The sequence below is a fragment of the Trachurus trachurus genome (genome assembly GCF_905171665.1).
Source record: "Trachurus trachurus genome assembly, chromosome: 4".
NCBI lineage: Eukaryota > Metazoa > Chordata > Actinopteri > Carangiformes > Carangidae > Trachurus > Trachurus trachurus.
In genome coordinates this window covers 19,503,360-19,514,415 of record NC_139898.1, presented here as the reverse complement: position 1 = coordinate 19,514,415, position 11,056 = coordinate 19,503,360, and the positions used below count along the sequence as shown (strand labels likewise).

Genomic DNA, 11,056 nt, shown 5'->3' with positions numbered 1-11,056 from the left:
CGCCGCCGTGCCTTGACAGCTCAGTGGGGCAGACTGAGTATTACAGGCGGTAGTGAAGTGAAGTGAACTGGCCTGAACTGGCTGTCTGACGGCAGGAAGTGACGACGTAGAGTGAAACCCACTACACGGTGGTGGTGGTGGTGGCGGCAGTGGGGGGAGGGTTTATTATTATAGAGGTTGGTTAGGTGTTTCCCCAAATCTCTACACCAGTGGTTCCCAACCTTTTTCTTAAGGGACCCATATTTTTACCATTGAAAACTTTGGTGACCCCCCCCCCCCCCCCCCCCCCATGTAAAATAAAATAAAATAAGGAACATCATAACTTCTTTTACATGAAATACTTTATTATATTTCAGTAATTTAATAACAGCATGGAACAAACAATCAGGAGAACCTGTGTATGATTACAACATATTTATTCAGAACTTGTACTTTTAAAAACATAATTGTGTTTTTAAAAGTACAAGTTCTGATGAATATGTTGTAATTTTACACAGGTTTTTCTCATTGTTCCATGCTGTTTTTCAAATTCATTGTGACTGATATTGCCCTGCTGTATATTATGTATTTAATGTTTTAAAACTGTTGATATTCAATCATCTATTGATATAGGCCTATCATTTATTTGTTTATCTATTTAAATACACAAATACATGTTTAATTTGGCCCTTGAATTTAGTTGATTTTGTCACATATATGAATTAAATGCTTAGCCTACTCATTTATTTAACATTTTAATTACATTAAAATTATTAAACCCCTTAAAATCAAGAGGGCTTCGCGACCCCCCCTGGATCTTTGGCGACCCCCTTGGGGGGTCCCGCCCCCCAGGTTGGGAACCACTGCTCTACACAATATGACAGGTAGGTAATTTATTTGGGGTTTCCAACTAAGGTCACCCCCAAAAAGGTATTTTCATTGTCAATGCTTACTTCAATTTGTGTTTCTGGTATGATGATGATGAGGTAATAATGAGTCATTCATGGTGTCTATTATTCTACCAACTCACGAGAAAGAAAATAAAAGTAGGCTAATGTACTGAGTCTTTGTTTTTTACTCCCAAACAATATACAAAAAATGTTTAAAGAAAGAGAGGATGCCAGAGGATGCCAAAAACACAACACAGTTTAAAAATGAATTAAAACATAGTAGCCTATGATAGAAAGCTATAAACATAATTGAACATAAGTTTTGACTACAACTTTAACGCTGATAAGGCCTGTCTATTTGGCTTCATCTGTTGATAATTAGATTTTTGCTATTTTAGTCACATTGAAACCATAAACAGCTCCCACGGTTTAACCGAAATGAAGAATTAAAGTTGAAGTCAAATCTCAAATGTTCAACCCTGTTTAGGCTATAGCTTTATATCATAGTTTTAATTTCTTTTTAAACTGTGTTATGTCTTTCCTTAAACATTTTTTGTATATTGTTGATGATGAGGTATATTATTATTATGATGATGAGGTGGTAGAAGAAGTAGTTTATTCGATCCATGTAACAATTATGAATTAAGGAATGCATTAGCCTATTTAAGGTTGATTGATTGTTGATTGATGCCTGACTGTAACAATTTGTGCACAAGGTCGAATAAACCTACTTCTACTAGGCCTCATCATCGTACGATTATTTTTAATCATTTACTCAAAGCTGGGTGAGTGAGAGAGACCGAGTACCTTCATGCACATGTGATGGTGGGGAGGTAGTAGCAGCCATTTTTTTGCATAATATAGATAGGTTGGAGGTTGCTTTGTAGGTGTTTCCCCAAATCTCTACACAATATAACAGGTAGGTAATATGAGTGTATTATATCATATGTCTTGTTTTGGTTGATTATACCACTCTTCTTGCCAGCTCCAACCTAACATAATTTATTTGGGGTTTCCAAGATTTTGATCAATTATCACCCCAAAAAAGGTATTTTCATAGACCCTTTTGAGCCTGATGTTGTCAACGCTTAGGCTACTTCAATTTGTGTTTTTGGTAGTTTCTGGTATGGTGATTGGGTAATAATGAGTCATGGTGTCTATTATTACCAACTCACGAGAAAGAAAATGAAAGGTATGCCCCTCACCCCATATAGAAGCAAAATGTCCAGGAATGTACTGAGTCTTTTTTTCGGTTAATTGAAGAAAACGGATTATAAATTACAAGAAATAATCCAAACATGGTCATTAGCACAAACATCTTAGAGCTGGAATAGAAGTATTAAAAGTGCCTCCCAATTGTGAAAACATATCCAAAATAAGCACTGTGTGCTATTTAGCACAGAAAAACAACAAAACAATGATCCCATTGCAGGCTCAGTAGTTAGACAATAACAGTTCAGTAGCAGATATAGTGCAAGTGCACAGTGTAATATTCAAGTCAAGTCTGTGTGCAAAGAAGAATAGGAGGAATAGGGGTGGGGGCAGTAAATTGAGATGACTGGAATGTTGTGTGAGAGCTGCAACAATGCAAAGTCCAATTCACAGTTGTTGGAGTGTGGTGTGTGATGACGAATGGGGGGGCAGAGGAGGGGGTGGGGGGCTGTTCTTTCCGTAGCAGCCTCACTGCCTTAGGATAGACACTGTTGGCCAGTCTGGTGGTTCTGGTGCAAATGGACCTGTATCTCCTCCCAGAGGGCAGCAGGTGGAATCAAAATTCATGCAGGATGCACACGGCGTAAACAGCAGGTGCTGTGGATGGTGCTGATCCCTGGGAGAACAGCCCCGATGATTTCCCCGCTGTTTTCACTCTGGAGGGCCTGTTGCTCAGCCTTAGTACAGCTGGAGAACAACACTCGTAGGTCAGTATGCTACCAATAGCATAGTGGTAGAGGTTCCCCATGAGCCGTAGAGGGATTGTAGCACTCTTCAGTTTCCTCAGATAGAAGAGACATTGTTGGGTCTAAAGGTGTCGATTTTGAGTGAGTTTTTTGGAATCAAAGCAGAAGCCAAGACATTTCATCTTTTATTCTCGAGTGCTAGTCATTAAAACACTACAGCATTTCCCATAATAAGTCCACATCACACCCAAATTTTCACCAAATGAGTCAGTACAGTTATTTATGATAAGAGAATGAAATCGAACTTAGACTCAAATCATTGTTCTTAAGAATTCACCCTTATCTATTAGGCTATAAAATCCTTAACCAGTGACTGGTGGTTATTCATTAATCAGCCTTCAGTTTCTGATTTATTCTGCCTTTATTCTGGATATTGTGTTGAACAATTTTCCCCCTTCCCACTCCTCCCCAGCCGACCAACTTGCAAGGTGAACAAAATGTCCTGAGGCCTCAAATCACCCATCAACTACCTTCCATGTCCTCTGCAGTGGAGCGATCACTGACGTACAGGCCAAGAAAAACAGAAAGGCCCATTACCCACTGCTGCTTCAGATGTGCTAATCCTTGCTCTTGATCACCTCTGCAAACAAAATTCCACCTTTTTATGTGGGATACACGGTTTGTTTTCCTTTCACCCAATCTCAGAGGAGACAAAGATGAGGCCCAGAGATAGAGCAATGTCAACTCAGCATTTATCATCACTTCAGATGACGTTAATGGAGTGCAAACATAATTTTTCCCCCCAAGAAGGCTCTTAGGTTTAAGTTCTCAGTTAAACAATTTAATGGGTTATCTATTCATAAAAAATAATGTTGCAGTCTCACCAAGGAGCCATATTTTGGCACGTGATAAAAATCAAAATGCTATGTGTATCATGAGGGACATCTCTTTGATCGCCTCAGATTTCAGGGCTCTCCACAAGATACACCTATGGGATACATCCAAGTCCATCAGCACCTTTAGACTACCCCATGAGCAGCAGGAAGCACTGCATGAGGCTTTTCATTGTGGGTTAACTTATCACATTCTGACTTAACAGTGTTAGATGTAGATTTATATATGAGACACTGAATGAAATATGACAAAGATACAATCGACAGAGCTGGATATGATTCATCACAATCACATGAATTCATTCCCTCCATGCATGAAAACAATGAGTTTTTCCCATTGTGACATACTTAGTGCATTCAACACAATGAATTGAATCATTAACATAAGCTGGAAGAACAATATACACTCATGATATGATGTTTGTGAAATTGTGAACCCTACATTATTGAATTACACCCCCAACTCAGTCATGTTTACATGACAAACAGAGTGTTAAGTAATATTAATTGCCACTGCTGATATCAGCAATTGCTTCGTTACACTTCATTAGTTGTTTTCCTGTCAGTTGTCTGACATGTCACTTGAGGAAATGTAACAGGGAGGAGTAAATTGTACTTCATAACTTTGCTCTTATCTGTGTATTGTTTGGTTATCGGGCGTTAGGAAGTCCTGTCATTTAAAATGCCCTGGTTAGTTGCTCTAGCATCATCCTTTAAAGCCCCGGGAGCAGCCAGATGGACAGAGGTCTGAGGGATGATGAAGAGGACGGACAAGCTCTGGCCGTCTAGTCTGGTGCTTATCTGCTATGTCGGTCCCTTTCCCAGTCCAGCCCTGATAACCCAGGTTGACTAGCAAAATACAGGATGTGACCCAATAACCTTGCAAGGCAGCAAGGGAGCAATATTGTTTTATTAGGGGAGGTCTTTTCCGTAAACCTTCCTTGCAGACATCAGTTCTCAGAGGGCTTGATGAACGCAGCCATGACCGTTTGGACAGTAAAAAGTTTTTGCTGCTTTGCACTAACAAACTGCCACAAGTTAGAGACAAAGGTGCACAATGCACCAATAATAATAATTATCAGCCGAAGCACTGCAATTTTCACAATCACTTTACCAACACTGATTGCCAGTTGATGTTACAGTTTTATTATACACAGCCACACGTTAGACCTTTTACTGGTGCACTAAAATAGGACAGGTAATGTTTGCTGTTACAAATTACTCAAATGAAAGTAGCAGATGTGCTTATCTTACGTGCTATGAACTGAAAATGACAGTCCTTTGTCACTTAGCTAGACTTAGAGCACAGACACACTTCCCCTATTCTTTACCAGACAGTTTTCTGTGAGTGTCCAGACATGGCACAGGTGCAGACATTAAGCGGGCTGGGGTTTCCTGTCCACTCTTGGAGGGGGAACTTATCCCCCTGCTGTTGCATTGTTGTTGGTTCTCTCCAGTGGCCACGTGCCTCTTCAAAATCCCACTGGAAAACATGGACAGGTTAAATGACTTATTAGGGAGAATTATAGCGGAGGGATTAAGATATATCATATTATACTGTGTTTATAAGGAGCCTGTGTAGCTCATTTCTTCCACGGGGTGTATAAAAGTGTATTACATATTGGTGTTTTTTTTGGTAAATTAACTGACATTTCAGTGTTGTTCCTTTACAGTTAATCATTTTTTGGTCTCCTTCTGCTGAGGCCCTGAACCTTGTCCCTTTCAATGCGGGCTGTTTGTTATGTTAGAGATTCTGGAAAGTTTATTTTACTGTTTTAACAACTAATATTGTATGAGCACATTACCTAAACTGAAAATATGAAATGTTTAGCAGTGTTCATACACAGTTAAATTCCAGGCCACACAACAGACCATAAACATCTCCCAAAATAGCAGAGGGTAGCACTGGCCCCCTATAGACAAGGCAACCATTTTGCACTACTTCCTAAGCAGACAGACCCTGCCCAGTTTTGGTCTTTAATCAAAGATCCTTTACAGCAGAACAATTGGGCCACAAGGCAAATCTCAAACAATTCCTCCCCTCACTGTACCCCTCAGTCGACCCCCCACCCCCACCCCCACCCCCCTCACCTCCACCTCGGCCTAGCGAAGAACTTGCACTCAGCAGAAATGTGCAAAGATCACAAAGGCACAATACCATTCGAGCTGATCCGACAGCTCAGTTTAGACATGCATCTCACTCCAAAAAGGCTGTATGGTTTTATCTTAATAAGTGAATCGTTAAGTTATTGTAAAAATCAGGCGTGGGGGGGGGGGGGGGGGGGGGGTGGTTCTCTGCAAATACTTTTAAACAGTTGCACACTTCGAAGTCATTTTAAACACTGTCTTTTAGGGGTTAAACATTAGACACTTCGGGAGGAAGCAATCGTTCTGTTACATCACCAAGTAAACAGCCTCTGTTAACGATAACCAGCAAGTGGAGAGAGACAGGGACAAATCTATGACCTGTTTATGCCTTTGATTAAAAAGATTACAGATTAGATATCTGTCCAGCACTGATGCACCAGGATTACCTTGTTATCAAAACTATACAGATCTAACTTTTATGTTTATGTTGTTGCACACTTATCTGAGCATTGAATATTTGGAAGTTTCTGCTGTACTTTGGGATAATAGACGGATCTACTGAGATAAGATTAAAGGTAAAACGACAGCAAAATTAAGTTGTACACTTGACCAAATGCAAGGTGTACATACAGACATTTTGAAGACTTTTTAAAGCCCTCTTACACACTAACTATGCTAAGGGTCTCGTCATTTGCTTTTTCCTGTTGGGTGAACAGTATTGAGCTGCAATTGTTTGCGCTCACACCATGCCTTGCCTTTGTTTCTAGTTAAATGACATCCTCCATGGCTTGGCTTGCTACAGCACTGAGGGAGTTTCTCTTGTGGCAGGGAGCGTCAGGGCCTGAGAAGGGAAAAGCTTGTAATTTCACTCCCCTTTCAAACTCAAACTATGTCTTTCAGAGGAGAGGAAATTATATAAATGTGAACTGTCAGGGCCAGTTTTGCTCTGTGGCCAGTATTTAATTCTGGGTACAACTGTACACTGCGGGATAAAGTTAAAATACAAATCATACTTCTCACAAGTGACCTCTCCATATACTTTTAACCACAAAAGACACACTCATCTCTCTATAGAGTTTGACTCATCAATCCTATGAAACATGCTGACAGTTTGCCTCTTACAAGACACTCTGACAGCTGTCTGACTTACTTCCCTGAGCATCACGTGAAAAGCACAGAGCTTGGTTTGCAGAAGCTCACACGTTTTCCTCTCTGTTACTTCTTTTCAGCAGTGCTACTGGGTTGCATTATGTTAGTTTGTTTTTATCTTGAATACTATATTGAATAATCTGCAGGCACAGTCAAAACCATCCTTGAGTACATTTTGAAACACCCGCCTCCCGATGAGTATTGCCATCATGAAGGGACAGAATCAAATGTAGCTCTGTGAAACTGCTGCGCATTCAAGTCTAGTGTTTATTATACTCAGAGAAACACAGTCATAGTAAAAACCGTGAATCTGTTTGTCTGTCTGTTCAGATAGCATAGCTTTCATCTCTTCATGAACTTCAGTGCTTTATGGGTCAGTTACATAAGGCCATATAAAAAGGGCAACAAACTGAACAGATTCAAGTCATCAGAACAGTTCACACAAGGTGATACAGCCCAAGTTTACAGCAGTGAAACACTTTTCACAGTGGTTGTATAAACAACCCATTATGTCAACATGCTGTCACCACCTAGTGGTCCACTTTGAAAAGTACACCTTATTACAAACCAGCTATCACTTTCAGTAGCCACAACTACAGTGAGGCAAAGCTTTTTCACTAATAACAGTACAATTGATTGCAGAAAACACATCTATTTAATAGTGCAGACAATGTGCCAGTTGTACATTGACATTAGGTGGTCAACATTTTCTCCAGGGTGAATAGAAAGGGAACACAGCAAAGTGCTTCAGTGAACATACTGTACACGTTACTGTGGAGGTATAGAAACATGAAATAGTTCCCATGGCTGTTGTGACTCAACCTTACTTTTCTCCATTTCACAAAATTAAGGGGTTCCAGCAGAGGTTTAATAATGCATACCATAAGCAGTTAATTCATGCAACCCACCTCTAGATCAGAGCTGACTAGTGAAGAGTCACATGATGTGTCCGAAAGGCTGAAACTATCCACTCTGATCGTTCGCACTGTCCTGTTGAGAGACTGGTCCTCTGCTTCCTCTTTGGACAATGTCACCTCTTTTAGGCATATCTGCAAATGGAGCACAACAGTTTCTTCTTGCAACTGCTGACTCCGGAGGAAGAACACTTTGCAGTGGCATGCTCGTCACTTACTTTTCTTGCAGGGTGAATGCTGATATCCATGTAATGGCCCATTTCAGTCATCCTCTGGACATTTTTTGTCTTTAAAAAATAGGTTGAATAGACCAATGTTCAAACTCAAGCAAAACAAAAATGACTCTGCTGGGTTTTACCAAATACACTGTCAATGTTACATATAAAGCAGTTGGTGAAAACTTTATATACTATCTTAATCAGGAAGTTTCACTTGGATCAAGATCTATACGTAAATGCAAGGAGTAACCATGTCTACACAATAAAGCGTAACAAAATATAATATATATAATACAAAGGCAAAGAAAAGCCAATAGCCAGCATCAAGTAAGAAGAAAACTTACTTCAGCTTCTGCTGACAAATCCACTTTTTGTTTTCTGTGTTTCTTAACAACAGCTTTCTCCTCAGTGAGAATGCCTGAGCTACCCAAGAGCTTCTCTGTGTCTGGAAAAAGTCTTACAAGGTGCTGCCTGCTTCCTCTCTTGCCCCAGTGGAGGAATAGAATCTGATGATGTTGGGTAAAAGGTCAATAGATCACAACTGATTGAAAAATCTATACAATTCATAAACATTACAGCAACACTATCCATTTGTTTTCAATTTGAGGCTATGATTATCTTTGAACCTTTTTGTACTTTATTTTTCAGAAATCAAAGTATCTTGTTTGTTGACATTTCATCTCAGCTAATCTATTGGTCCTTCTCCAAGAACAGGCCACCAAGAACCATGTCACAAACATGTAAAGTAAACCCTTTCATAGGCCAAATCAATATTGTACTATAATATCTAGCTCTGTAGCCAACGATCTGTTTGAGGGCTGTGATGCAGGTGCTACCGAATAGGAGATAGAGTTACTGTGTTGTTCAAGGATACAAGAAGATCCAGAATGACACAGCATAATGCTGACAGCAGCCATGGCATCACTCTCAGAAGAAACTTAAACCGAGTGTCACAGAGGAGTAAGGCGGCAGCGTAGAGGGCACCAGCAAGCAAACACAGCAGTCCGGAGAACATGGGTGCCTGGGTCAACATCTGTCCTCTGAACTATGGAGATAAAAGGAAATGACATTCCTTTGAAATTGATCCATCACTGGGAACAGATTGGGCAAAGCAAACCAGAATACCCATACTGGTAGTAACTTACGGCTCTGCAGACTGCAGGGAACCTGGAGGTGCAGGCAATGACAAAAGAGATCAAACCTAGTGTGTAACCCAGGATTTCAGTGTTGTCCTGTTAAAATAACAATTTAGAAATTTCAAAGTTACACACACAAACACCATACTTCAAAAAACTAAATTAACCTAACTGGTAGACATACATGTTAACCACATTATCATGAAACTGCTCACAGAGTTGGTGTGCTTACTTGAGGAATAACATTCAGGAGTGTCCTTCCAATGGGAGGCCTGTCTGCCATGTGGTGGCCGACCCTGGATTTGAGAAAGCCTCCTGCAACCACCATCAATATGCAGACTGCAAGGAGTTGCTGTCTCCTCCGTCTCTGCAACATCCTCAGCCTCCGTGCTGTGAGTGGACACACATTCAAGAGGGTAATTGCAGTTGGAAAACGGTTGCTCTGTTCACTTGTTTGGTTATCTGTAGAGCTCCTCTGATAAGTCTGCTTGCTGTTTTGCTTAAATGACTCAGGCAGCTGGGTGCTGCTAATACTAATTTATCTGTGCTAAATTTTGCACTTTTTATTTTTGAAATCCAGGTATTGTAATATACATTATTACAATACAGTTTGTTCTACCCCTACCTCTCTTTGAGTTCCAGCTTAGGGACACAGGGAGATAGCAAGACATGAAATTGACAGCATCCATTAAAGCAGCAAAAGCACCCATTAAAATCTAAAGAGGATGCAGAGAGAGAGAGAGAGAGAGAGAGAGAGAGAGAGAGAGAGAGAGAGAGAGAGAGAGAGAGAGCAGAATTAAGTTCACTGTGGTTGCAGAAAATTAAAAAAGTAGCACTACCACAATTTGCCACAATGTTACCTGAATATACAGCTGGTTAGAAAGAATGGCTCCAATAGTGCTGCACAGGTTACCAAGGAAGCAATAGAAGAAAATGATGGTTTCTCCCTGATTTCCTCCAGTACATTTGCATCTCTGAGAAACGAGACTGAGATAATTTGACATAGATTTTATGAGAAAAACAGTTAACGGTGGTTACATTTTTGAAGCCAATGTTGCAACAACAACAAAAAGAAAGAAAAAAGAATCTACTTACACGAGGCATGACAAAAGTAAAAGCAGGGCGGACAGAGAGCTGAGACCGATGGGGACGCAGAGTTTGTGTGGCTCATCAGAGAAACAGGTGGCGACTGAATCCGCGTAAAAAGCCAATAGATCGGTGGAAGAAATGCTGGATCCTTGTCCGGTTTCACGAACCATCATCAATTAGGCTAATCAATATCAGGAATTATTATTACGAGTGAGTCGACATTCCGTGTAAACAACTCCTGCACGGTCCGACTCGACCATGCAAACGACGCGCGTTGGACGCACACATTCACAGTGGCTCACGTATTAAGGGAGGGGCCAACCGAGGAGGAGAGAGGTGTGCACACCACAGACCAGCCTGGATGGAAGACCAGTCTCCATAGACTTCAGCAAAGGTAAATGTGCAGATAGAAAGGTGTGTTATCGCTGCTGTTGTTTTAGATGTCATCAATAGGCTACTCAACGTGGTTTTGTGCAAACTAAAGTGAAGGACATGCTAGGTGCCGCCGCATACGGACTGTCTACGTATTTTGGGATTCTGCGTGTGTCCGGTCTGATGTGCTAACTTAAGATGTCTTGATAGCTTGACGATTTTGTTCGCGAGTATATTCTATTGAATCCAAACTTAAATTATCGAGGGACTTAAACAAACTTCTGGTGCTATTTTAAGATTCCTTGTCGCCGCAATTTTTTTCCCCTCCTGCCCTTGCTAACTATAACAAGCAGCGTGTAGGCCTACTTTTAAACCAATAAGAAGTGTTGGCGGGACACCACCACGAAATGTCGTCCAAATAGAGAAAGAG

General features: G+C 40.7%; 1 protein-coding gene across 1 annotated transcript; it reads right to left on the bottom strand.

Annotated features, from left to right (window-relative positions):
* Positions 1 to 4,987: 4,987 nt before the first annotated feature.
* Positions 4,988 to 10,424, bottom strand: tmem44 (transmembrane protein 44; the record flags this gene model as incomplete). The annotated part of the gene is made up of 9 exons (XM_083970125.1): positions 4,988 to 5,143; positions 7,806 to 7,946; positions 8,030 to 8,098; positions 8,886 to 9,074; positions 9,175 to 9,261; positions 9,398 to 9,555; positions 9,791 to 9,881; positions 10,026 to 10,152; positions 10,261 to 10,424. The coding sequence occupies 9 exons, from the start codon at positions 10,422 to 10,424 to the stop codon at positions 4,988 to 4,990; spliced, it is 1,182 nt and encodes a 393-aa protein (XP_083826251.1).
* Positions 10,425 to 11,056: the final 632 nt, after the last annotated feature.